Source organism: Anser anser (genome assembly GCF_964211835.1).
Source record: "Anser anser genome assembly, chromosome: 27".
Classification (NCBI taxonomy): domain Eukaryota; kingdom Metazoa; phylum Chordata; class Aves; order Anseriformes; family Anatidae; genus Anser; species Anser anser.
This window is the reverse complement of record NC_139748.1, coordinates 5,909,455-5,936,726: the sequence shown is the minus strand read 5'-3', so window position 1 is coordinate 5,936,726 and position 27,272 is coordinate 5,909,455. Positions and strand designations below refer to the sequence as shown.

Genomic DNA, 27,272 nt, shown 5'->3' with positions numbered 1-27,272 from the left:
AGCCTGGTGTCTGCCCCGCGGGTGACATCCCTGCTTCGGGAAGGCGCGGAGAAATCCCTCACAGCCTCTCTCCCCTTTCGTTGTTTTTATTTTTTTGTTGTTGTTGTTATTGTTTTTCGGGGTGATGCAAGCTCGGGGTGGAGCAGAGGGCGGGTGGCGCGTTTCTCCTGCCTTATTCCCACCCGAAAGCCTGGGCAGGTTGGGGACGACTGGTTCTGCGAGTCAGCGCCCGGCCATGGGACCGAGTGACTCAGCATCTGCCCCAAACTCATTACCAGATTCCTTGCCCCGATGATGAAAGGTGCCACGCGGGCTGCCCTGGAAACAAGGCCGTGTATTTACAAACAGGGCTCACCCCGGGGGAGCAGCAGGGCTTTCCTGGGGGCTGCCTTCCTCTGGCCTCCTCCAGAGCCGCCGGGGAGGCTCGGCCTCTTCCTCGCCCTGCCCAAACCGCTCATTAGCGTCGAGGGGAGCAGCGCGGCTCGCAACCCGGATGGTTTGGGGCCAGATCATCGCCGTGCGTGAGCCTTGCCCGAGCGCCCATTTCCTGGGTGCTGCGCGGCACCCCTGCCCGCGGGCACCCAGGGCTGGCACCCCGTCTCGGGGGCGATGGGGAGGCGTTTCCCCACGTGGGGCACGGCACGCTGCCCTATTTCCCAACCGTATCCATCTCCTCCCAGCCACATCTCCGGTTCCCAGAGGACCCCAAGCGGGGCCGGGAGGCAGCCGTTCCCCCGGAGCCCAGCCCACGAGCTCACTTCTCCCTCCCGCCAACCCCAGGCGACGCCGTTGGGATGCGTCAGACATTGGGGTTAACGCGAAGCCAACCTCATCCTGCTTTGCCTTCCTCCGGAGGAATCACCTTTTCCCCCCAACCCTCTTCCGCTTACCGAAAGCCGCCGGGCGCAGCGGAGCGCCCCGCACCTCCTGGCGTGCGTGGGCACACGGCTGGCCCTATGCAGGTGGCCCCAAGAGCCCGGCACCAGCATCCCCAGCCCACGCTGGCTCTTTCCAACCCCTGGGTCAAACCCGAGGCTCGGCACGAGCCCTGGGTGCAGCTCTGGGAGGGGGTTACGTGGGGCTGCGAGGACAAAAAGCCCCGAGGGACCCGCGCCGGGGAGAAGCAGGACCCCGGGGTGCGCGTGGGGCCGGTGGCGGGTCTGCGGGAGAGCAGCTCCCGGCAGACATCAGAAGATCAGTTCTCAGCCTGCAAACAATCCCGGCAGCTTTCGGGCTCTTCAGCGGCATTCCAGTCTAACCAGGGCTGCCTTGCATGATAATCAGGCTTAATTACTGCTTTATCGCTTGATTGCTGTGCTGGGCCCTTGGAGCTGCAGCCTCGCTTTCTCAGTTTACTTTTTGTATTTCCTCCTCTCTCGCCTCCCGCCCTTCCCTGCTGGCACAATTAGCAAATAGGTGACGGTGGGGAGGGCCAGGGCAGTACCCGGGATGAGAGAGGGGCAATTCCCTGCTCTCGCTGGGGCACGGGGGAAGCAGATCTGCACCCTTCGGAAGAGGTTTCCCCCATAAGCGCGGACGAAACAGCGGGGGTCAGAGGCAGGCGGCAGGGAGCACAACCCCATATCAGCCCCGCGAGCATCCCCCTGCGGAGGGGCCGGCCGGGGCACCCCTGCGGGAGGGAGGGGAGGGCGATTACCGCCGTGACACAGAAAGGCCGCGGTTTCCCTCGCATGAGCTTTGAGTCACGGCGTGACCTTGGCTGCGCCTGCCCGTGGCTCGCGGCCGCTGGGGCTCGGTTGCCCGCAGAACCGGCTGGCCCAGGGCGTGGGGCGAGCCCGCGCTCCGAGCGGCGTCGCCGCCTCGCCAGGCGTTGGGAAAGCCCGAAACCGCCGCGCACGGGGCCAGGAAAGGTGCCGCCACCCCGCAGCCAGCGATTCCTCCCCAGAAGGGGCGCGGGAGCTGCCCTCGGCCGGGCATTTTGGGACATCCTTACCCCCCCCCCCCGCGTTTGGGGCATCCCCAGCCTGCTGTCACCTTCTTGAGGTCACCCAAAACGCGCCCCGGTGTCTCACCGGCGATGCTGGGAGTGCCGTGAGACGTGTACACGATGCCCGGTGCCACCGCGGTGCCGGGGACACTGCAGGATGCGGCCGAGCCCAGGGCGGATGCCCCCCAAAAAAATCGTGGTCCGTGGGGCTCCAGCGCTGGCTGGGGGCCGCATCCCTCCCCACCCAACCTCTGGGTCCTGGGGTCCCCCAGGACCTTCTGGGACCCCAAAACAGCGGTGACAGCTTGGGACACGCACGTCCCATCCCGGGACCGGCATTCCCCCGGCTAAACCAGCACCTTTGGGCGCCTTGGCCCCGGCTGGGAGCAGGGCGGGAGGAGGAGAGGCGGCGGGAATTTGGTCTTTTCGTCCCTTTTTGAGTTTTTCCTCCCTCGTCGCTGCTCGCTTTTTAGCGCGGGCTTTTCGGGAGAGGTGCGCGTGGAGCCGGCAGCATGGCTAATCTGCTTTGTGAATGGAGCCGCACGGGGGGCGGCCGAGGGGATGGGGAGGTGGAGAAAGCCGCATTTTTGGGATTCCTTCATCTGGGTGGGCTCCTTCTCCCCAGACTCTCAGGATGTGGGAAATGGAAGATGAAAGGCGCTGCATTTCCAGCCTCTCGGGTTACAATGTCTAAAGCAGAAAAAGGGTGGCTGGGGGTGGTGGTTGGGGGGGGGGGGGGATGCTACAGGGAAACCTGGGTTGGGAAATGGCCCCGGCGAGATTTGGGGCAGGGAAGGGGGCGGCTGGGGCCGAGCCGCTCGTGTTTCACATCACGTCAGGCCTGAGGAATTTCCTCTGCTCTGGGGGTGCCTCGCAGAGAAAGGGGGAGGCTTTAAGGTTAGCCGGGGATGAATAATAGCCAAGAGGCGACGGATTAAAAGTGTTACCCGGGGACTGCTGTTTACAAGCAAAACCCTCTCGCCGAGCGGAGTGGAGGGGAGCGAGGGGCTCGTCGGGGCGGCGCGGGGCACGGAGCCACGTGCTGCGGGGGTCCTGGGGCCGGGCAGCACCCGCGGCCCCTCCGGAGGGGAAAATCCTCGTGCCACCCACCGGGTGCCCTGGGACGGGGCCGGGAGAGGGGCAGGAGCCAGGAAGCAGCACCCGAGGCTTTGGGCGCAGGGTTCGTGCCGTGCCGGGGCACGGGGCAGCCCCAGGACCTCCCGGTGTCATCCCACAACCTCGCGGGCCGTGCCCCGGGTCCTGTCCCCATTCCCCTTGGATTCATTTCCCTTTTACTCCTATTTCGGGTGACGCAAGGTCAAGGTGGAACAGAGGGGAAGGAAGCGCAGTCCTCCTGCCGTCAGCCCCTGTTAGGCTCTGCCTCGCACACGACGGCCGCGCAGGGACGGTGGCGGGGTGGGAACGCAGCCCCAGGCTGGGCGCGGGGATGCGGCGGGATCAGCCCCGGCTGCCTGCCCTGGGCTGGCAGGGACACGCTGCAAGGCGCTGTCCCACGCAGGGGGGGGACCCAGCACCATGCCCAGAGACTCAGGATCCGTCCCCGTGGCATCACCTGGGGGGGAAAGGACACAAAAACCCAGCTGCAGCCCAGGCTCCCTTGCACCCCCAGCGGAACTGCTCCCTTCCGCGGAGCCTTTCCGGGGGGACAGCACCTTTTTAAGAGGATAAAGGTGATTTTACCCTGCTCCTCGCTTTCCCTGCCGCCCTATCCCCAGGTACATTCCTGGCATTGCTCCGTCCGGGAGGGCAGGGAGGGCGCTGACCCTCCGAGCATGGGAAAAATGCCTCGTCTGCCCGCGGGAGCGGAGGTGCAAACAGCGCGGGGTGAGGAGGTCAGCGGGGAAATCCCTTTCATCTTTTCCCGGGGTTTTGGCGGACACGCGGCCGGGAGAGCGCGGGAGGGAGGGAGGGAGGGAGGGAGGGAGGGAGAGGGTTTTGTCTGCGGCCGCTGCGAGGCCGGAGGCTGGGGAGGCTGCGTCGCCACGTGGGGAGGTCGGAGCGGCGATGGGAAGGATGCGGGAGGCGCCGGGCAGTTATTTAGTGTTGGGATCTGTCCCTTTTGCACAGATCCGGGGCCCTGGGTGCTGGGCGAAGCTGGAGCGGGGCGCTGCTCGGAGAAATCCCGCTGGAAATCCAGCCCCGTGTCCGCGAGGCAGCCTGCGGGTTGGGAGCAGGGCTCGGGAGCAGCCCCGGCACAGGACCTGGGCCGTACGCGGCCCCCGGGGCCACCCGCGCTGTCCTCTCGCCGTCGCTTGTTGGCCAAAGGAGGAGTCCCCAGCACAACCCTGCCCCGCGCGGAGCCGGATCCTGCCTGGCTTCCAGGAATCGGGGCTGTGGGTGACAGCTGGCGCCTGGGGTGGCATCGGCGCGTCCGAACGCACCCGGGTCCCGCGGCGCCCGGCTCCCCGTGAAACCCGGGGACTCCTGCAGCACCCAGGGATTTCCCTCGCCCGGCCACATGGCGAGGGATTCTCCTGCATGCACAAAGCAGATGGCAAAACGCGGCCTAACGAGATCAGCCATTAATCTGCGCTTTGCTTCCCAATCGCATAATCACGCAATTATTCTTGGTATCGGGGCGGAGCGGGGCCCCGGTCCCTGCTCGCTCCCGGGGCACCGCGGCGGCGACGGGTCGGCTCCCTGGGAGCAGAACAGGAGCACGCCCAGCCCAGCGACTCCCAGTTTCCACCAGCAAGAGGCAACAGGGCCGGCACTGGGGCATCACCCCTCCGCTGCGCGGTGCCGCCGCGCGCCCCGCACGTAACCGGGGCCGCCTCCTCCCCGGCACCGCGGCCGCTCTTCGGAGCAGAGGAAACGGGGGAAAAAATCTCGCATTTTCGGGGCGGCGCGTGCGGCCGGCGGCCCCGAATTCCTGCGCGGCACCGGCGCGGCCCTGTTATCAGCAGGCGCGGGCTGTTTGCTGGAAAAGGGCGGCAGCGGGGCCGGGTGACCCCACACTTCCTTCCTTTCTTGGAAGCCGCTCTCTCCGAGCGTGACGCTCGCGCGCTGATAACCGGCTGCTTTCACAACACGGGGGCCGGGGCTGCTCCCGCTCTGCGCCCTCCACGCGCCCGCTCCCTGCCTCAGTTTCCCCCTTCCGTCTCCTCGCCCCCTCTCCCGTTCCCCCCCCCCTGCCCCGTGGGTGGGTGCAGGACCCCTGCAAGGCGTGGGATGGCACGGGGCTCGAGGGCTTCGTGGTGTCCCCGTGCCATCACCGGGTGGCTCCCGGTTGGGGCCGGGGCTGAGCAGCCCCCGCTGCTGCTGCAAGCGCTGGTGGTGGCGGAGAGCAGGGGCAGCGTCCCCAGGCCAGGACCACGAGCCCTGGCTGCTCCCTGGACGCTGTTTGGCACCTCCTGGAGCCGCTCGGAGCCAGGCCGGTGACAGCAGGGTTTGGTCCTGGGCTCGTGCCGGGCGCTGAGCGGCTCACGTCCCCCCCTAAACCCTCTCTGGTGCCTGCAGCACCGGCACCGAGGGACCCCCCGAGGGCATCGACACCCCCGATGCAATGGGTGGAGGCTGGAGGCGAGGCCGCGGCTCCGGCGTCCTCCCCGTGAGGCCGGAGCGGGGCCGAACGCAGCTCCCCCCCGCCTTATCGGGGCCGAGCGAGGAGGAAGTTTGCAGGGTGGATTCCAGCAGGCAGGTAAACAGCAACCAGATGGGGCCCAGATACCTGCCCGGAGACACCCGCCGAGCCGGGTTTGCACAGCCTGGCCGCTTATTTGCTCTGGGGACGGCTTTTCCCTCCGTCGGACGTCAGCAGCGGGGCCGGGACGTCACCGCAGCAGCCCGGCCGGGCTCCTCCGTCACCGGCCTGGCCGGGTGCCTGCATCCAGGGTGGCACCGTGGGGCTGGGGGGGGGGGCTGCGTGGCACCACGACCCCCCCGGGAGACGCATCTCCCAGAGCCGGCGCTCGGGGCGACGCTCATGCCGTGGCCAAAAGGACTCGGGGTGCTTTTTGGGGTCGCATGGGCACCAGCAGCGCTGGGATGCCAGGGGTGGCAGGATGAGAGGTCCTGGCCCCTCCCTGGACCATTTTGGGGCATTTTCCCCCACGGTGGGTTGGCAGCGGCAGGCGCCAGGCGTGCCGTGGCACACGCGCGGCTGCGCCCCGTGCCCAGCCCTGTCCCGCAGCGCCGGCGGGATGCTCCCAGCCCCGGTTGCGAGATCCTGGCTTGGCTCATCCGGCTCGCCCGGCTCCTCCTGCCACCCCTGGCAGCCCCATCCGCGCTCTGGATGGGCAAAAACTGAGGAAAATGGGGGAAACCGAGGCAGGAGGAGGTGCGGGACCGATGCAGGGACGTGGAGGGGAGGACGCCGGGCAGGTGGAGCACCTGGGCAGGCTGAGCCCCCGCCAAGCGTCCCCCATCCGTCAGATGCACCTCGGGGGTCCTGAGGCGTTACTCGAAGCCGTCTGCACCTCTCCCATCCGGCGGCTGCTGCTGCGGGGTTTCTCCTCCCAGGTCTCCACCTCCTCATCCCCTCCACCTCTCCCACCCCTGCAGCCCGTGTCCCCGAGGTGGGGCCGGCTCCGGGGCGCAGCACCCACCGCCGCATCGCCCGTGGGTCCCTGGGCTTGGCACGGTGCTGGTGAGTAAACGCGGAGCCCAGAGGGGTTCCGGCTTCACGGGGCGAGCGCCCGCGTGCTGCTGCTCCGTTTCCCTGCTGGGGCAAGGAGGGGACGGGCGGGTCGGGACCCTGGGGAGAGCCCAGCAGCTGCTGGGAGCCCGCGTTTGCTGTGTCAGAAAGAGAAGCCGTAAATTCACCCGGTTTAATTGAAAGCCGGTGCTGTGGGTTTGGCTTAATCCGCCCTCCTCCTCCTCCCTCATTAGATAACGTCTCGCTGAAACCACTTTGCAAACTCACAGCATTCCTGCGCGCTGAGCCCCGGGGGCAGCCGCCGGGCCGTGGCCCCGCTGCACCGCGCTCATCCTGCCCTGCTCTGGTCCAAGGCATGCGGGGAGAACGGAGCCGCTCGTGACGCGGATGGGGACGGGACGGGGATGCTGCGGGTGGTGGGAGAGGGATGCAGCGAGGTGCAGGGGTGAGCAAAGGCCAGCAGGAGAAACAGCCTGGTGGGGCTGGCAGGAACGCGATTGGGTTCGTTTAGGAGGAAAAAAAAAAAAAAAAAAGATTTCTCCGAGCCTTTGAAAGGGCAAAAAAAGGTCTCTGGGAGTGGATTCAAAGGGCTCAGATTGGAAAGATAAGGGGGAATGTTTAGGGCGGGGGCAACCCAGCCGGATGCGATGTGTCCAAAAAAAGAAAGCGTGGGTACCCTCCGCGCCCAGCAGCGCCGCGTTGGCACCGCTCCCCCCGGCCCCGTGCCCGGGGAAACCGAGGCACGGAGTGGGGAAGGGCTGGGGGCACACAGCGGGGGGGGGGGCTTGGGGCCGTTCCTCTTTGGGTTTCTTCAGAAGCAGCCGAAGAGGAAACTCGCAGGTTGCGGAGAGGCCGGTTTGTTGGCAGCGCGCTTCTCGCTAACTACCCACGCTCTTCGTCACCCGTCCCCATCATCCTCCCTGCCCTGGGCCACCCATATGGGGGGGGGACCCCGCTGCATCCCCCGTCCTCGGCACCTGGCTCAGGGGGGGAAAGTTTGCTTTGGGAGGGGAGTTCAGCGGCAGGGCAGGGGTGGCGGGGGGCCGTCGGGGTGTCCCCCGCGCCGCTGACCTGCGAGGAATGCCGTGAGTCACGGGGAAGGCATCCCCGCTCCGCCGGCACGCTCGCGGCCCTTGGCACGGCACGCTCCGGGGACGACAGCTCCAGGGTTTTAGGGAGGACAGAACCGGGTGTGCCCCATGTCGTCCCGTCCCCCCACCCCATTACATCCCGCACAGGCACCCAGGGAAAACGCAGGGTGCAGGGAGCGCCCCGCAGGGGCACGCTGGTGCCGCAGAGGTGGCCGTCACCGCAGCGCCTGGCCGCGGTCCCCAGCCGGGGAGGCCAGACGTGACCTCAGCCTCTCCGAGCAGGGAGAGGTGACTCGAGGCTGGGAGGCCAGCCGGGGCCGTTCTCCGGCTCTCCACATCTGGCTGGAGGGATGGAAAGGGGCAGGGATGCTCCCCGAGGCTCCTCCTGCTCCCTCCCTGGGAACGCCGCCGTGCTGGGCTTTTATCAGCTCGCTGCAGCCTCGCGCCCGGCGTTGGAGAGAAAGGTTTTTTCCCAGCGGTGCCTTATCGAGGCGCTGAGCCCCGGACCACGCTTTGTTTCAGCTCGTGTCGCAATTAAAGATGGAAAACAGCGTTTGGGTGAACAATTGCAAATTCCTGGAAGATTATCGGAGCGCCGCAGCTGCCCCGGGGGCTCTGCGGGGAGGGCGCGGGGCAGGATCCCCCGGGAGGGGACGAACCTGGGAGCATCCTTCCGCGGGGAGCATCCAGGAGCCCCTTTTTGGAGCTGTCCCCTCGGGAGCAGCCCGCTGCGTTGGTTTCCATGCAATAAAAGGTGATGGCTCATTGCAGGGACAAGCGTGCGGGGACTTGTGGCCACCTCCTGCCCATCCCCAGCACCAGGGCAGCAGACCCCGGAGGCGCACGGAGGTGACGGGGACAGCCCGGCTTTGGGGCTGGTGGAGGTGGGCAGGGAGGGACCTTTGGGACCCTTGGGGGTCTCCCTATCCAATCTGCCACCTCCTCGTCCCGTCCCTCCTGTCCCACGCCACCACCCCTCTTCCCGGGAAGAGCAAAGGCCCGATGCTCTTGTGACACCTAACGGCAGTGACTTCTCATAGCCACCCACGGCCCGCCCCAGGTGCTCTCACGTGCTCCAGGACACCAAAAGGGGAAAGAAAGGTTTGGGGAACAGAGATACGGGCCCCAGGGAAGATGAGCCCAGGAGCTGGATTTTTCCCCCATTCCTTAGGGGAACGCAGGCTGTGATCGTGGTGCTGCTCATCCGCTCGTCTCCTTTTGGACCTGCCGGCCAAATCCAGCCACAAACCGAGCGCGTGGCAGCGCTTGCAGGCACGGGGGAGAAAATCTGCAGGAGCCCGGGCAGGAGGAGCCCCAGCTCTCTCGCTCTTCCATCCTCCCCCAGACGGAGGGGAAGGCAGGAGCCTGCCCTCAACCGCAGCGCCAGACATCAGAGAATCCACAGCAAAGCACCCGGGAGCAGCCCTGGCTCCCCAAATCCTGCTGCCGGGGGAACGCCCTGATAAACCCGGCCCGTCCCCAGGGAGCAGGACACGTCCCCTCACATCACTGCTGGAGGAGACCTCGGGGAGAGCCGCGCATCAGCCGGGGAGGTCCCAGAGCACCCCAAAGCCCCCCCGCTGAGGGGACGCCTCCTCGACTGACGGCAGCCCCGGACTCAAGCTGATCCTGACGCTTTTTTTTTCCCTTCCTGGGCGCATCCAGCACAACATCTACCTTGGCTCCAAGCCGCAGCCCCTCTGCAGCGGAGCCACGGGGCCTTCCCCACCCCCGGGCCACCCTTTTTGGTGACCGCGGGGCCATCCCGGGTGCCGCACCCAGGCTGCGGGCGCCGCAGGAGGGGACGGGGTTTGGGGAACTCGGCCACCCAGCCACGCGCCGCGCTCACCGCTGCTTCCTTTCCCGGGAAGAGGGGCGGCGGGGGACACGGCACGGACACGGGGGCAGCATCTTGGTGGCACCCAGCAGCGCCAGATATGGGGAAACTGAGGCACGGAGCAGGTACGGGGCCACCCATGGTCGGTGTCACCGGAGACACGGGTCCCGAAGGAGGCAGCCAAGCCCGGGAGGGTCCTCGCTGCCTCCCCTGCGCTTCCAGCCGCCTCCAGGCCGTTCTCCCTGCCTGAAGTGGCTCTTTGCAGGGCGGCTGGCAGAGGGGGGCACTGCCTTTAAGTGTATTTGATGGATAATTCCTCATTACCTTAATGCATTCGCAAGCTGGGATAATTGATGGATGTTTAACAGGATGCGTTTCCGACAGTCGGCTGGAGAAATGGACTCCCATTACTCCGCAGCCCTTTCTTTTTCCCATTGAACTCCTTTGTTTCAATTGATCCTCGCCTCTCCCAGCATTCGCTGCTCATTAATAATCCCCCAAGCAGCTGCTTCCCCCCGGCCCTCGGCGCGCTCGCTCCTTGACCCGCGACGCCGAAGGCTCTCGCCAGGCTTTCCAGGAGGATTTGGGCACCGTTCGGGGCCGGCCCCGCGTCCTCGCCCCATAAAAGAAGGGGATGTTTTCCCCCCGAGCGTGGGGTCTGAGACGAGGCGAAGTGGTTTCTGAGCAAACCTACAAAGAAAGCAGGGGGGAAGCACAGCGGGGGTGGCACCGCGGTCAATCAGAGCCATGCGACCTGCTTGGCCGGGGGGGAATTTTGGGGTGAAACACAGAGGTAGTGGGACTGAGCCCCAGGGAGAGGTTGCCCCTGGGGCCGATATCAGCCCAGCGCAGGCGAGGAGCCGCGCACACCGCTTTTATCTGTGGATCCTTCTGCTCGGGACGGGGTTATCTGCCCTGCCCTCCCGCGTCCCCGCCCCGGGGGGCACAGCACCGAGCGATCCCGAGCCCTTCCCCATCCTGGTGCCTCCCAGGTGCTGCCTCGATGCTCTCCCCGCACGCTCAGGTCAAGGCTCCCAGCCCCGTCCCCTGGCCCCCAGCCTGGATTCAGGGCTCCCCATTCCCCCTTTTCCCCGCAGATCTCGGCTCCCTCCTGCCTGTGGCTCACCTCCTCACCTCTCCACGTTCCTCCAGGAGCTGCAGGGAAACCTGCGGCATCTCTGTGGGCTTTCTGTAGGGTTTGCCCTGCTCTCATCCCCCTTATAGGGCCTGGCCCCGCGTCTCACCGCAGCAGGACCCTCTGCCACCCCTCACGCGCTCTGTTTGCCTCATCTGACGACCCCACAACGTCCCCGATGTTTCCAGCCCTTCTCCCACCTGTGTCCTGCCCAGGATGAAGCAGAAGAGCCCTAGCACGGGAGACAAGCGGCCACAAGCCCCATTGGAGGCAGAATTAGGAAGAAAAGAGCCCAGCAGAGCCAGCTGGGGCTGTTTGGGGTTTATATGGCCCCAACCAGGTGGGGTGGGGGGCATCGGGTCGGATCCAGGTCAGCTGGGGAGCAGGGATGGAGCAGGGCTGGAAGACCCCAGGTGGTCGAGGTGGCTCTGCTTAGGGTGAGGGCACCCAAAGGGGACGGCCTCACCTCCTGGAGCCCCCCACGTCCCTTTGCACAGCCCCTGGGGATAATTCGCTTTAGGGGGCTCTCGGCAGGAGGACCCGGGGACTCCGCCACCCGTGTCCATCCCCTGCTGGATGAGGAGATGCTGAGCGGGACGGGGACATGGGGGCAGTGGGGACCGGGACTTCCCAGGTCCCAGGGAAGGTGTCCGACCCGGGCTCGTGCCCCAGAGATGTCCCCACGGAGCACACGAGGTGGGTGCATTTCGTGCAGGGCTGTTCCAAGCCCAGACCGGGTTTAACCCCGGGCAAACCTGGGGGGTCCCGCGGAGCCACCGGCCACGGCTCCGCTCCCTTCCCGAAGTGCAGAGCCGGCCTTAAATCATCGCGGGAAGGCTGGTAAAAGCCTCGGTGCCTTCAAGCATGAAATACAAAGCACTCACCGCCCCCTTTCAGCCTCTTCCCTGAGTGCCCGTCTCACCGCATGAAACCTTTTATGTCCCCCTCCCCGCTCTCCCCGCCAGCCCCCAGAGCGCCGGCGCGCAGCCGGAGCCTCTCCTAGCAGCGCTCTCCAAAAATTGCTCAAAAAAAAAACGAGGCCACGATTTCCCTTCTCACCTCTGAAACGCCAGCGGGGCGAGGAGAAGGGCCGGGACCCCAAAACCTCCCCGCGGCCCCGTCCCCGGTGTCTACCCCAAACCCCAACGGACCGATTGGAAAGGGGAAGGGGCTCAGCCGGGCACCGCGGCAGGGATCTCGGGGGGGGGGGATGCGCGGCCCCACAGCCTCCGAGGGGGGCCCCGGGGTGGGGACGGCTCCGTGGGGCGATGCCACCGCGGGCAGATGGGGCCGCGGGTGGCGCGGGGCCGTCCCCGGCTGCCGGAGGAGGATGCAGATGGCGCGGGGTGGGATGCTGTCGCGCCGCCATCAATCAGCAGCAGCTTCGCCGAGCGCGGCAGCGTCGCCGGGGCGTAAATCAGACCTGAACGAGGCCGGGGATTTCTCTGCGGGGTTTGGCCTCGCTGGTGGCATTCGCTCTGGGTGGCAGCAGGAGGGGGAGAGAGCTGGCGGCCCCAGCAGCTGTGCGAGGATGCTGAGCTGCCACCACGCCACTGTCGGGGCACGCGGGGCCCTTGCTGTGGCCAGGAGAGCCCCAGCAGCGGTGCCCGGCAGGCTCGGAGCCTCCTGCGGTGCCTCCTCTTTTTGATGCCCTCCCTCCCCTGTCCTGCTGCTGGGGGATCGGCCAAGCCCCCTGGGTGCTTGCAGGGAGCCTGTAATGCCTCGGTGGTTTCTATACCTGCACGGACAGGGGGTGTTGGTGCAAGGCCAGCGTTTGCTCCCAGGTGTGCAAAAAGGGAGACCTGGGTGGGGACAGGGAGCCCTTGGGTGCCCGGGGCAGTGGCAGGGGTCTGGCTTGTCCCCGTGTCCCTGTCCTTGCTGGAAGACCGGACTGTGGGACGTCTCCATTCAAGCTGTCCCCATTTTCCTTGGAGCCCGTTAGGTCCAGCACAACCCCGCGCGGCACAGCATCCCTGCTCCTCAGCCGCAAGGACAAACTGAGGAAGCCTCTTTCCTGCCCCCCCAAACCCTCTTCTGGCTGCCCGCACTGAGCTCGTTGCCATTTTTCCCCACATCGGGCACTACTTCTCCAACTGCAGGAACTTGGAAATCCTCTCCGATGACCTGTGAGCCCGAGAAGGTGGAGCCAGCACCACCGACAGGCGCTGACCATGCCGGGAGCCTTTTGCCCTTTGCGCTCGAGCTTTTCTTTCCCGTTGCTTCATTTTCCCTCCCCATGCAGCGGGTGCCCGATGAGGCAGAGGCTGCGTGGGGCTGAACCATGTTGTCTCCTTCCAACCCAGCCCTGCAGCATCCCCGGCCCGCACCGACTGCTCCGTGCCGGCGGCTTCGGGTTCATTTGCGTGGCCGGGTCTGAGCATCGCCGCCTTCGCCGTAACTGAGCCACACGCACCGAGTCCGGGCGTTCGTGGCCGCCTCCCTTCCCCTCGCGGCCTCGGAGCCCTGTGTTTTCATCCACTTTTTTGCCATCACCGTCCTCCCTGCAATGTTTCGCCTCCTTTCTCGGTCGTGCTCTGTTGTTCTCCCTCCCCTGGGTGCCCCCCGTGCCCCCACTCTCCCTCCTGCCCTGTTCATCTCCGCATCCATCCATCCTTCGGCTGCGGTCCCACAGCCGGCTGCGTTTTCCCCGTCCCCACCGAAATGCGGCTGAAGCTGCTCCTTTCCTGCCGCAGCGGCGGATGGGGCACAGCCTTTAGCTGGCGGAGGGGTGTGGGGGGAGGAAGAGCAAGCGAGCTCCCTGCGTTGTCTCGTGCGAGAGCCGTGAGCATCCTTCATCCCTGCACGATCGCGCTCACACCTAAGGCGCAATCCCCGCGTGACTCAGCTGCCCCGGCAAACGCCAGCGGCTCCGTGCCCGCGCGCCCCGATTCCTCCTGCAGCCCCCCCCCCCGCTTCATCCTCTCTGGGGGCAGCGGCTGCCAGGTGAGGTCTGGGGGATGCGGAGCCCCGTGTCCCCCCCCCACCCCGTGGCACGTCGGACCCGTGGGGACAGCGGTGCCCGCGCAGGGGGCGCGGGGACGTCAGCAGCCCGGGACGCGGTGGTCCAGCGGCACCCAGAGCATCCTGAGCTGGGGCTGCCGCCCGTGCACGCGCTGGGGCGGCTGCGATTCTTCAATCCGGAGCAGCCCTGACCTGCTGACAAAGGCAGAGTTATTTTTAAAAAGCAGCCACTCAGCGAAATTTGCCTCCGCCGCCCGTCCTGCAGCCGCTGCCCGCCGCCGGGGATAAATCCAGGCTCGGGGATGCCTGCAACAGGGACGGGGAGAGCGGTCCCTGCCCTGCGCCCTCCCAGCCCCCCCCGCCCCCTCGGCACCGCAGGCTTTTTGGGCTGCCAAAGCCTCGGCGGAGCGACGGGAGCGTTGCAACCTGCTTTCCTGCACTATTTATAGCCCCACGCACGCGGCGCAGCCAGCCCAGGGTGCGGCGGAGGTTGGGGGGGGGGGGGCACCCCGCACGCAGACCCTGGAGCGTGGCAGGCAGCGGGGTGGATGGATCCTGCCCAGCTCCGAGGCCTTTTTTTTTTTTTTTTTTTTTATTATTGCTCGGTTATTTATTTATTTATTTATTTTTGCATTTCCAGGTCAACAGCCGGACCCACGTGGAATTTGCAGGGTGAGAAAGCGGCCCCGAGCCTTGCTCCGGTCGCTTTTGGATGGCAAATTAATGCCTGGTTGGAGGGGCGGGCGATGCTTTGCCCGCAGCCGGTGCTCCCATTTCGCAGCCCCCATTTTTTTTTATTTTTTTTTTATTTTTTTTTGAGTCCAGAAACCTCTCAGGGGGGTGAATTTCCAGCTGGGGGGGGGGGGGGGGTTGGATTTGCTGCAACAGGGCACGGCCGCTCCCCAGCCCTGCTCAGCCGCGCTCCCCGGGGGCCGCCACTCTGCCCGGGAGCCCTCCTTCCCCTTTATTGCCTGGCTGTGAATTAATACCCATTTCCTGAAGCTTTTATGGTTTCCTCCCAAATGGCCCTTACATCAGGGGGATATTGGGTTACAGCAAGCGCTCGCAGCGGGGAAAGAGCCCAGGCTCGGCGTGCTCCTAACCCCACAGCCGGGTGCTGGCTCCCCCCGCCTGCCCCTGCCCTGCACCCGGGGGGGGGATCGGTGCAAATGCCCCCCCCCTTGGGGCCTTGGGAAGCACCCAGGGCCCTCTGGAACCGCTGCGAGGGGACAGAAGGGCTCTCCGTGCACGTGGGGTACCGGGGTTTGGGGGGGGGCTGAGGGAGGGTGTGGGGGGTCCCCGGTTTTGGGTTGGTTTTGGGGCTCCTGGCTTTGCTGCCTCTGCCTCGCTTTCTGCCGCGGGGCCGAGCGCGTGCACACCTCTTGGGCTGGTTACTGTAGAAACGAAATTAGCACAGGGAGGGAATGCAATCCCAGAGCTAATTAAGGTAATTACAGCTTCACACCAGCTGCTCACGAGGTCCAAGGACCTTCTGTAACTTGTGGAGGGGATCTGCCGCTCGGGGGGACCTCGCGCTCCGGCTCCTTGCCGCGGTGGCGCCCCTGGCTCGCAGGGACCGCGCGAGGACAGCGCCTGGCACGGGGCCGGGACGTGGCACCACCGACACCGAGGTGGTGGCGCACGGCCCCAGGGGTGCCCCCCAACTGTGCCGGCCCCATTGCAGCAGCGGGGCCCAGGCTGGGTTTGGGGTCTGGGGTCGTCCCCCCCCCCACCGCCACCGTGTCCCACCGGCGGTGGCACTGGGGGACGTGCCTGGTGACGCCGCTTTGGGTCCTCGGTCCGGCACAGCCAGCGGCAGCGGGGTGAGGAGCTGGGGATGCGTTGACCCAGCTGGGGGGACTGCGGCCGGGTTGGGGTCCCCTCCGTCCCCCAGGGACCGGCTGGCCAAGGCTGGGGGGAGCGGGGTGGGGGAAGGCTGCGGGGAGGCAGCAGGACCTGGGGCTGGGGGGTGCCGGGGATGATTTCTGGGGGCATGGGGCTGGAAAACAGCAGAGCTCAGCCCCAGGGGAGGATGAACCTGCTGGGAGCAGCGAGAGACAAGGCAGCGATGGGGTCGGGAGCGGGGACAACCTCAGCATGTATTTGGGGGGGGGGGTGTGTGCAGGAGCATCCCCAGGTCTCCCGCAGCCTCCCATCAAAATACTATTACCTAGCGGGCGCCTTCCCACAAAACACGATTTTTGAGCCGATTCCCGGCACCAGCCCGGGGCGGGAGCCAGGGGAATGCGGCCAAACATGTTTGTGCCGTGGCCGAAATTTCCCCGTGGCCGGGTGGCGTGGAGCTGGGGGGCTGGCGGGGGGCCAGGGCCGGGGACAGAAGCGCCGTGTGCTTCTCAGCGCCGGGAGCGGGTGGTGATTCACCGCTTACCAGAACGCTGATATTTATTCCCCGGCTGCGTTATGAGGCTGAGACGAGACGTTTAAATAAAGAGATGAATGAGAAAGAAAGAAATTAAAAAAAAATAATAATCTAACACCGCAGTGTGTGTGTGGGGGGGAGGCAGCATCCCCTCCGAGACCCCCAGGGGGTTTCCTCGCCCTCCCCTCCCTCTCTGCTTGTTCTGCGGCTGGGGGGATTTGGATGGAGGAAAGGAAAAGCTGGCAAAAATCAGCCTCTGCTGCTCCCCCCCCCCCCCGGCTTGTCCCCGTTTGCCCTGCGCTTTGGCAGCTCGGGGCTGCGGGCAGGCGGCAGGAACGGAGCGGGGAAGGGGCGGGGGGGGGACACGGATCCATCGCGGTGCCGGACGCGATGCAGGGGGCTGGAGATGCTGCGGGGGGGGGGGGGCGCGGGGCTTTGTCACCCCCCCCGCCCTGCCATCAAAGCCCAACTCCCCCTAATTCCAACCCCCCCACACTTCCCCTTTCCCTCCCCAACCCCTCCCGTGCCTCAGTTTCCCCGCACCACCCGGGGGCAGAGGCTGCTCCGTCCCCGTTTCCCCGCATCCATCCCTCCGTCCGCCCACCCAGCGAGGATTTTGTGTGTGGAGGGGGGGGGCTCCGGCCTCTCCCGCAGAGGCCGGGGGGGGTGGGGGGACACTTGGGGACAGCGCGGGACGCGGGGACAGCACGAGCCGCCCCCGAGCTATTTATAAGCACCTCCAGCGCCGGTGCGCGGCGGCAGCTCCCGGCGATATTTTTAGCCCGCTGCAGGGAATCACGGCGGGGCGAGGGCGGGAGGCAGGCTGGGAGGTGCCGCAGCACGAAGCCTCCCGAGCCCTGCCCGCAGCCTTGCTCCCAAATCCCCCCCTTTTTTTTTATATATAGATTTTTTTTTAGGGGGTTGGAATCCCCCCCCCCCGCCCCCCGTTTCCCTGCAGGGGATGCGCCCGACCTCGGCACCGGCGCACGGATGAAGGGTGAGGGGCCGAGGCCCCGTGCCCCCCCCGGCAGCCTCCGCCAGGCCCCCGCTGCTTCGCGCAGCCCTGCGGCGGGCAGGGGCGAGGGGAACGCGAGGCCGAGGGGGGGCTGCGGAGGCCGGGGCCAGGGGATGGGGGGGGGGCTGCAGCGCATGGAGGGGGGGGGGCTGCCGCCTGCTCGAGACAGGAAGCCATCGCCGCGCGCCGCTGTCTGCATTTCTAATGGGCCTCGCTCCGCCGTCGCCTCCCGCTCCCCATCCAGCTCCAGAGCGCTGCTGCGGAGGCTGCGGGGAAAAAGGGGGGGTGGGGGGGTGGGGGGGGGGGCGAGGGCGCCCCGGGGAGCGGCTCTGGGTCCCCGCCGTGGGTGCCCCCCACGTGGAGTGGAAAGGGTGAGCGCGGGGAGCTGGGGATGGAGACGCTGGCGGGGGTCATGCTGCGGATGCTTCGAGCGGGTGGGGAATCGCCTGCAGCCAGCCCCTGGCCCCACAGAGGGTGCGGGGACGGGATGTGGGGCTGGGGGTGACGGCCCCAGATGGGGGACAACGTCCCGCCCCCCCTCCCCGTGCTCTGTGAGGCTCCAGAGCTTCGCCCCGCACAACCCCGACCTGGTGCTGCCCCGCGTTTTCCAGCCCCCGCAGCCTGCAGGACCCGCGGAGCAGCCGGCGGCACCTTCCCGAGCGCCCCAAAAAATGGGCACCCCAAAAAATCTGGGCACTCAGATACGGGGTCAGGCACCCCGGGGACTGGGGCTGAGCACCCAAACCAGGGCCAAGCGCCCCCGGGGGACCGGGGCTGGGCACCCAAACCAGGGGCGTGGGGCCGAGGTGCGAAGCCCTCCCGTTCCCCGGCGGTTTCACAGTTTATTTTCTCCCCTATTAGATTCCAGCTGGCAGGACGGCGCCCATAAATATACATAAGGGCTCATTTCCATGACGGTTTATTCGAGGAGCAAATTCCACAGCTGCCTGGCAGACGGCTCCGTGCCCGGGGACATGGCAGGGCCGAGCCCGGTGCCGGCCGTGCCTCAGTTTCCCCACCTGCAAATCGCGGCGCGGGGGAACGGCTTTCCCCGTGTTTTTGGAAGAGCTATTCCTGGAAAGCTCGGGGTGTCATTATCGAGGCTATTTATAGTAAATGGGTTATTAATATGATTCTTCGCAGCGTGGCAATGGGTAATTTGCCCCCGAGCGTGTGTGGGGATGGCCCCAGCCCCAATCTGCCTCCATCCCGGGGGGAAATCACCCCAAAACCCTGCGTGCCCGGTGGGGTCCCACATCAGGGCCAGGGCCTCGTGGCGCTGGAGTCCAGCTCTTGTGTTTCGATCATGATGATGAGCTGAGTCACAGCTGGGGTGCTGCTAATTAAATGTATTTCTTAATTAACAAGATCACAGAGAAGGCCTGCCAGCCCGGCTGGGCTCTCAATCACGGCTGACAGAGGCAGCTGCGGCCGCGGCCGTGGCCTGAGGTGTGACGAGTGTCCCGGTGCTCAGCTCGGCCCCCGGCCCCCTCCGATGCCATTGTGTGCCCCCCGGGGAGCTGTCACCGTGAGGATGAGGAGGGGTCGTGTGAAGCAGCGGGGTCCCACGAGCGGGTGGCCCTGGGGTGCTGCGAGCGTGCCGGGGCTCGGCACGGGGCCACCGGTGACTCAGGGCTGCGGTGGCTCCGTCCGGCTCCACGTCCGCCCCGTCCCTCCCTGCCACCTGAGCCCATTAATATTAATAACAGCACCCCACTGCTGCTCGGAGACCTCAAAGCACGACCTGAAGTCACCCCTCCTGCCCCCTGCCTGGGGGCATCCCCGCTCCCCTTCGGACGGGGAAACTGAGGCACGGGAAGCGGGGCAGGAGCGGTGCCGGGAGCGGGGCTCTCCGAGGTGTTCGCTGCTCCCCTGAGGGGTCTGGCCTGGAGGATGGGGCAGCAAAATCCTCGGGGAGGCACCCACGGCCCCACAGATGGGAGAAGCGAAGCGGGAGAAGGGGATTTTCCTGGCTCGGAGGGGAAAAAAAAAGGAGAGGAAAAAAAATAATTAAAAAAAAAAGGGGAAAAATAATAATAATAATAAAAAAAGACAATCTGCCCCCCCATGCTGAGCTCTCCCATGCCGAGAGCTCTGCCCCATGGCAGTGGGGCGATGCCCCAGCAGGGTGCTGAGCAATGTGGGGGGGCTCCCGCGTCCTCCCCGCCGGTGGGCACGGGCAGGCGGCGGCGCTGGGTTTCTCCCAGGCTTTGGCAGTCTGGTCATGTCCTGCCGGGGAGCAGCGGGACTGAGTCACGTTCCAGCAGCGGCGGTGACTCACGGCTGCCCCAGCCTCCCAGGGAGCAGCCGGCAACATTGCAGAGATTCCTGGATGGAGGCAGGAAAATAAAATTAAATAATAACAACCCCCCCACACCCCCCCGCCACGTTCCCCGTCCCCGCCTCCCCCCGAGCCTCCTGCAACACAGGCGCAAACAGCAAATTCCTGCGCCACTGGGAAACACCTCCCGCCCGCGGCTCGCTAGACGCCGCGATGCACGACCTGGTTCTCAATTGCACGAAACGCCCTTTGCCGGCAGCCTGCGGGGGCCCTGGAAAGGATGAGGAAGCTGCAACACCGCCCCCCCCCCCCCCAAAAAAAAAAAAAGATCCCCCAAAGCTGGCAGCCGGATCCTGCCGCTGCAACGCAACGCGGGGTGCAGCTGGCTGGATGCTGGGGACCCCCCCCCCCAGCTTTGCCTTCTCCCTGGAGGGTTTTTTTGGGTGTTGCTCAGCCCCAGCTGCATTTTTTTTTTGGGGGTGGGGGGGCAGCGTAGCCTTTTTGCATCATTTGGCAGCATCTCCCGTCCTAAATCCCCGCACCCTGGGGTGCCCCCAGCGTAGCCGCGGGGGAGACGCGAGTCCCACGGGACCCTGGGTGCCGCGGGGATGGGTGCACTGGGCAGGGCTCCCCCGCGGCCTCCTTCGGCCTCGGCCGTTTCCTACCGAGAGCTCTGGGCCGGCGCGGCAGCCCGCGAGCGTAGCCAAAAACCCCCGCGGGCTGCAGAGGCTGCGAGCGGGGAGAGGCCGCGCTGCGGAGGCTCCGACTCGCGCAGCCCCAGCGCCGCGGCGCGGGCGATGCTCCCGAAAAGGCCCCACGGGGATGCGCAGGCAGCAGCGCTGAGCAGAGCCCCTGTGGACTGCAGCCCCTGCGGATTACAGCTCCTATAAGGCAGGACTGCAGCCCCTATAGAGCAGGATCGCAGCCCCTATAGGGCAGGGCACGGGGAGCAGCCCTTCATGCGCCGCAGACTCCCCTGGCTCCGCTCCAGCAGCTCCTGGGAATGCACCTGCAGAGCCCAACACCTATAGGGCAAAAGCTCCTGGTGTGGGGAGCCGGCCCCTACGGAGCCCGGCTCCTATACAGCCCAACCTCGGCCCCTATAGCACGAGGGATACCGCCCTAGTGATGCGGTCCACTGGAGACCAGCCCTATAGAGCAAGAAACCCCATCCCCTGTGGTGCAGTGCAGCACCTACATCAGTTATCGTGCAGGAGAATCTACCCAACAGAGCAGTTCCTGTTGGGAGGGGGATGCTTACCCTGTAAAGACCCCCCCTATGGAGCCTGTCCCTATAGAGCAAGAGCCCCCGCCCCACAAAGCAGCCTCCCAGGGGTGCCAACGTGCTGTGGGACAGGATCGGGTGCAGGGTGCGTTTCGGCTGGCGCCTGCTGGACGCCTTTCTGCTGGCTCCAGGCTCTTGAACCTTCCTGCCTCCCCTTCCCGACAGCCTCGTGCTGTGCCACCCAGCCAGGATTTGGGATCCGGGATCCAGGGTTCGGGTACCTGGCTGGGATTCGGGGCGAGCACAGGACAGCGAAGCCTCTGCAGAGGGGCTGCTGCACCAGCGCCGGTTCCTCCTTGCCGTGGTTTGCGTTTTCTCAATGATGGGTGGCCCGGCCCCCCGGCGTAGCAGCCGTGTGGGTTTCACAATGTATTTCGGTCAGTGCTTACAAGAAAAGGCCGCGGGGAGGGCTGCGGGGATTCCAGTAAACGGCCCCCGAGCCTTCCTCATTCTCAAGAATGGGAAACTGCGCGACTTCTCCACGGGGTTTCGCTTTCCACGTGGGGAGACGAGAAGGTGAACCGCTCCGCGTGGCCATTGCTGCGAGGGGGATGGAAAAGCAGGGGCAGGCCACATTCAATAAATTTGTATCATTTAAAATTATATAAAAAAAATTATATTTGTATGATTTTTAATTATAAAAATTGAACCCATTCAAAACAGGTTTTGCTGAGTGCAGGATGGGGCCCTGCTTCCCCCAGAGCTCCCCAGTGGTCCCGCTGGGTTTTTACTGCATGTTTTGGGTGCAAAACTCTCTTTTCTTATGGGAAAACACAGTGGGGAATCACCAGGTGCCCCGTGTGCTGGGTTTTGGGGATGCTCAGGGCAGCTCAGTGACTGCCGCACCCCAGCAGGACAGGGGATCCAGGTCCAGGCACCTCTGGAAGTGCTCCTTGCTACGGCAGGGGGCTGGCAGCTGACATCCTGGGGGCTTCAGCCCTGCCTGGCCCCCCAGCGCCGGGGGGACGCTCGGTGCTGGGGGGCAGGAGCTGGCTCCGTGCCTCCCTGGCGCTCACGGCCCGCGGGTTTCGTGCCCTTGGCACCCCGCAGCCATCCTCGGGGACAGCGCGACGCTGGTGTCACGGCTGTAGCCGTGTCTCTGCCCTGCTCCTCCGGTCCTCGGCAGCCTCTGCTCCCCAGCGGGCCCTTTCCCCCGCCGCACGTGGATGCTGCGGCGGCGCAGGGGGTCCCCGAGTGCGGCTCGGGGTCGGCCAGAGGCAGAGCGCGCTGGGGAGCGGGCCGGGCAGGGGCTTGGCAAAAATAGCAACCAGGTGCCCTCTGCCCCAGAAGCGATTTGTCGCTGGGTAAACAGGAAATCTATTCTTAGGCCCATTCATGAGCTGCGGGCTGACGGCAGCTCCCCGCTCCGGGCTTGTTTTGTTCCTCGCTGACACACGGGTGACGCCGGGGCGGAAGGCGGCCACGCAGATGTTCCAGCCCCGCGGGCTTCCCCCTCGCTTGCTCTTTCCCTCCCACCCCCGGCAGCACCCTGAGCTTCCTCGGCTTTTCCAGGGGTGCTGGGGTTTCCCCTGCGTGAGGCAGCGGCAGGAGGTGCAGGGGCGAGGGGGGAACACGTGCGGTCGGTGGCACCCTGGGGCAGGCGCCTCGGCAGGGCTCTGCCCCCCACACCTGAGCTCCTCTCGCCCTTCCCCGATGCTATCTCTTGCTTCCGAGGAGATAAAGCCACCACGGCTTGCCCTTTCCTGGGATGGGCTGAGCTGGTTAGGCTGGGGAAGGGGGGGAAAAATACTTACAGACCTCTCCTGGCTCCCCAAAGACCCCCAGGGTGGCGATGGTTGAGGTTTATCTTTGCCACCGATTCTTTCCCCGAGTGTTGTCCCCATTTGCAATACTGGGCAGTGACCCACCTCCCTCCCACCCTCTGCAGATCCCTTTCACCTGTGGCTCCCCTGGGCCCTGGCTGAAGCTTCGGACTGGGGCTGGGGCTCTGCAGCCGTCCCCACCTGATGGGTAAGCGGGCACCCCCTGATCCCTGCGGGATGCAAGGCTCCTGGGGCCCCCGGAGCCTTCCCCGCATCCCATTTGAGCCCCCGGCAGGCTCAAAGTGGCGACTTCTCCCTGGGCAACATTTTTGGGGAGCTAAAGAGGATGGGGACAGAGAAACACGAGGCAAATGCTGGGTGAAACGACCAGGGGCTTTCGTTAGGCTGATGGTGTGGAGGGGAATTCCCCTGTCTCCCCACCATCACTCCCCTGCTTTAGTGTGGCGGTGCCATGGGTGTGGAGCCCACCTTGTCCCAGAGCACTGCTTCCCAGGAACCGGGTGGCCAAGAGAGGTACAAAGGCGAAAAGCATTTGTGGGCAGAATGAGGTCCAGGGAAAGTCTGGGATGGGCAGGAGCGCAGGGACACAGAGCGTCTGTGGCTACCGGGTGCCCCCACGCCACGGGACTGCGGCCAGGAGCAGTGACAGGCTGGGAGAACAGCATCCTAAATCCTTATTTAGGGTCCTCGAGCTGGGTGAGGGCGAGCTACCAGCCCGGGCTCTGCAGGCTGTCAGCCTGGGGCCGGTTACGGGCGGGATGCCGCTGGGGCACAGCCCTCGGTGACCATCCCGCAGGGCACTGCAGAAAATACACCCTCCAAAAAGGCTCCTGGAGCGCACGCTGGGGTGGCAGGAGGGTTTAGGGCAGGGTTTATGGCATCAGTAGCACAGAAGCTTGCACAAACCCGGGCATCTCCCCTGCACCAGCCGGCACCGGGCTCGGAGGAAAGCTGAGGCGTTGCTGCCCTCGGGCGGCAGCAGGCAGCACAGCACCAAGGGGGGGCCGGTCCCCAAAACGTCCCCAGCTCGTCCCCTGGGGTCCCCCAGCCTCTACATCCCCTGCTGGGGAGCAAGGAAGGAGGGGAAGGGGGATCCAGATCGTCCCCTGGGTCCCCCCAGCCTCTACATCCCCTGTAGAGAGCAAGGAGGGAGGGGAAGGGGGATCCAGTTTGTCCGTGCGGTAGCGACCGTGCCCCCAATTCGCTCCTTTTTTGCCTCAAAAAGCCAAAGCGCGGGGAGGTGGGGATCTGCCCAAGGCTGGCCAGGAGCAGGAGGTGTTGGAGGCCCAGCCTCCGCGGCTGGCACGGGCTGAGCCTCGCGGGCAGCGGCGTGTCCCTGCCAGCCGGGGGGACCCGGCTCGGTTCCCCAGTGCTCACGGTCCAGCGTCGAAGTGGATCTCGCTCTGGGTGAGGTCAAAGAAAGAGCCTCAATGTGACATGCAGCAAAACTGAGGGCAAAAACGAAGCTGAGAGGAGGCCTGGCTCATCTCCTCCTGGGTCACCCTGTTTCTCCCAAGGCGATGCAGTGCTAGCGATCCCGAGGAGTAGGGCAGTATGGAGCAGGTTAACCTGGATCCATCTGACCAGGAGGAATTCCAGCGTGAAAGGAACTCACTCCCCCTTCATGAGATGTTTTCCGTTCCCCTTCCTGGGAGTCACATCACTGCAAACAGCTGAGGCTGGTGCCCGAGGTTCGGGGCCTCCCAGGCACTCAAGTGGCCGGTCCTAAGGGCTGCGAAGAGCCCAACTGCGCGCCCCAGCCCAGAGCTGGTGGGGTTGTAGTGGTCAGAGGGCTGGGTGACAGTGGTGGTCAGGCGATGGTTGGACCAGATGATCTTGGAAGGCTTTTCCAACCTTAATGACTCTGTGATTCTGTGAAGGAGGTGTGCTGGTGGAGCTGCTGTGGCTGCACCTGCCTCTGGGTGAGCACGGTCTGCGTGTCTGCAAACCGAAATCCTCTTCCCCAGAGGCAGCAGAAAAAGAAAATGTTGGCCAGGCAGGCTGGCTGCGAAGTGTGCCACTGCCTACACCTGAGCCCGGCACCGAAACCAACAGCAAAGTCAGCCATGTCCCAGCTGGGGTTTTCAGGCTTCTCTCCAAAACCTGCAGCAGGAAGCAGACAGCGGGGCGGATCTGGGTGCTGAAGAAAAGCAAATTACCCCACCTCCTTCCCCACAGCCTCCAAACCTGGGGCTTCTTTCCTGAACCCACACCATGTGGAGCCCTGGTGCACCTGCAGCACCCACGATGCTCCCCAAGGCCTTCAAACACAGCCACTGTGTCCGACACCATCGCCTGCCACCCTCTCCATGGCGTGGGCCATGGGTGTATTGGCACTGCGGGGCCGGTTGGTGGTGACCACGGCTCCCAGGAGCCTTGTCCTCCCTCTTTAAGGTCTCCCTGGGGCCCTGCAGCGTTTGGGGACGAGGATTTGCACCACAGGGGATGAGAATTTGCATCACAGGGCTGCAGAGGACGGAGGGAACGGAGGACAGGCTTCACTGTGGGTCCACGGGAGGCCAGGGGGAGGACAGCGTCTTATGAGGAGCAGCTGAGGGAGCTGGGGGGGTTTGGGCTGGGGAAGAGGAGGCTCAGGGCAGAGCTCACTGCTCTCTGCAACTGCCTGAAAGGAAGGTGTGGGGAGCTGGGGGTCGGCCTCTTCTCACAGGTAACCAGGGATAGGGCCAGAGGGAACGGCCTCAAGTTGTGCCAGGGGAGGTTCAGGTGGGAAATGAGGAGACATTTCTGCTCAGAAAGAGCGGTCAGGCATTGGGACGGGTTGCCCAGGGAGGTGGCGGTGTCACCGTCCCTGGGGGTGCTCAAGGAGAGGTTGGACGTGGTGCTTGGGGACATGGTTCAGGGGGTGACAGCGGTGGCAGGGGGACGGTTGGACCAGGTGATCATGAAGGGCTTCTCCAACCCTAATGGCTCTGTGACTCTATGATGGCAGGAGGAGAGACCCTGTGCCCTTGGCCTGGCACAGCCTCCCCCTGCCTGGCCTCGTCATGGCCTCCCTGTGCCAGCGCCAGGCCCAGGGGCTGCCAGCTCTGGGTGCACCCCGCTACGGAGCCTCCACTTCCAGGGCCTCCATTGCCCGCCCTCCTCCCTCACCCCACAGCTCCTTCCCCCCCCCATCTCCCATAATGGTCCCTCCCGCCCGCTCCCGCCGCCCCTCCCGCAATGTTCCCTCCCGCACCCCCCCTTCTCTCCCACAATGGTCCCGCCCAGCCCAGCCCAGCCCAGCCCGGCGGCGCGGCACCGCCCGGAGTGATGACGTCTGAAGCGGGGAGGGCGCAGGCGCCGTGGTGGCGGCGGCGTTGCCATGGCGACCCCGCGGGGGGGGCTGTGTGAGGAGGGGGGACAGGGACCCCCCCCCCCCCCGTGTATGGGGCCGGGGGCGCCATGTGCACGGGGCCTGTAATGGGACAGGCAGGGCCCCTGCTGTGGGGACCTGGGTGTATGGGCATGGGGACAGCCTGTGATGGGGTCCCTGTATATTGGGGGGGTCCTTTCTGGGGACCTCTGTGCAATGGGGAGCGCTGTGTAAAGGGGAAAGGGCCCCCGGTGTGTAACGGGTGGCAGCCTGTGTAACGGGGTCCTCCCTGTAACAGGGGAAGGGTCTGCTGTGCAGTGAGGTGATGGGGAACCCCGTGCAAGGGGGACAATGTGTGCAACAAGTTGAGGATGCCCTGCATAATAGGACCCCTAGAATCATAGAATCACAGAGTCATTAGGGTTGGAGAAACCCTCCAAGGTCATCTGGTCCAACCACCCCCTGCCACCACTGTCACCCCCTGAGCCATGTCCCCAAGCACCACGTCCAACCTCTCCTTGAACACCCCCAGGGACGGGGACTCCCCCACCTCCCTGGGCAACCCGTCCCAACGCCTGACCGCTCTTTCTGAGCAGAAATGTCTCCTCATTTCCCACCTGAACCTCCCCTGGCACAACTTGAGGCCATTCCCTCTGGCCCTATCCCTGGTTACCTGTGAGAAGAGGCCGACCCCCAGCTCCCCACACCTTCCTTTCAGGCAGTTGCAGAGAGCAGCGAGCTCTGCCCTGAGCCTCCTCTTCCCCAGCCCAAACACCCCCAGCTCCCTCAGCTGCTCCTCATAGGACTTGTGTCCTGGGCCCTTCACCAATTTCGTAGCCCTTCTCTGGACATGTTCCAGGGCCTCCATGTCCTTCTTGTACTGAAAGACATGAGGGCACCTATAAAATGGGGAGCCCTGTATAGTAGGATGAGGATACCTTCTGCAACGGGGACCTTCTGTATGACAGGGAATATGTAATAGAGCAACAAATGCCCCCATTACAGTGCAGGCTCCTTTATATCAGGTTTTGGGGCTTCCTCACGTGACAGGTTTTGGGGGCCCCTGTAAAGTGGCAGGGATGAGGATACCCTGTACCCTAGGGACCCCATGTCACAGGACCCCTAATGTCATGGGGATGTGGCCCTTCAAGAGCTCAGGGAGCTGGGATAGAGGCTGTTGTGGCCCAGAGGGTTTGGGAACACCAGGACCTGCCCAGGGACCTGCTCATAGGGTTTTTCCTGCAGGTCAGGCATGAGCCACCATCTCCAGCTGTTGAAGAAATGTGCAGGGAAGGAAAGCTCTGTACCTGCCTGGCTTCACCTATGGTGAGCGTTCCCCCCAGCTGTCCCTTGCAGACCAAGCACGGTGCTGTACCCGGCCTGCAGCAGCTCTCCCAGCTCCCCAGCCGCACCCTCGGGCTCATAAAACATTACAACCAGTTGCAGAGCTGTCAGATTTATGTACCTGTTGTTGCAGGGCGGGGACAAGGAGGCGTTGGCCCAGGCGTTGCTGCCACATCCCCTTGCTGTGACATGTTACGCTGGCTTTGCTTATGGATGAGAGCGCAGTTTACGTGGCATAGATTTGTTGGCGGAGGGTTTTGCGTGTATTAGAGATGGTGAA

General features: G+C 65.2%; 1 protein-coding gene and 2 long non-coding RNA genes across 3 annotated transcripts; 2 read left to right on the top strand and 1 right to left on the bottom strand.

The window, feature by feature from the left end:
* Positions 1 to 956: 956 nt before the first annotated feature.
* On the top strand, positions 957 to 15,572 carry LOC310887096 (uncharacterized protein; the record flags this gene model as incomplete). Its single annotated transcript, XM_083812582.1, has 4 exons — positions 957 to 1,252; positions 5,429 to 5,609; positions 13,885 to 14,262; positions 15,048 to 15,572. 4 exons carry the CDS (start codon positions 957 to 959, stop codon positions 15,570 to 15,572), a joined length of 1,380 nt encoding a protein of 459 aa, XP_083668708.1.
* An 878-nt stretch (positions 15,573 to 16,450) lies between these two features.
* Positions 16,451 to 20,970, top strand: LOC310887190. The gene is made up of 2 exons (XR_014575685.1): positions 16,451 to 16,967; positions 17,847 to 20,970. It is a non-coding gene; the product is annotated as an uncharacterized lncRNA (long non-coding RNA).
* LOC310887189 lies at positions 18,119 to 27,042 on the bottom strand. Its single transcript, XR_014575684.1, has 2 exons — positions 22,306 to 27,042; positions 18,119 to 21,091 (listed from the first exon to the last, which is right to left on the bottom strand). It is a non-coding gene; the product is annotated as an uncharacterized lncRNA (long non-coding RNA).
* Positions 27,043 to 27,272: the final 230 nt, after the last annotated feature.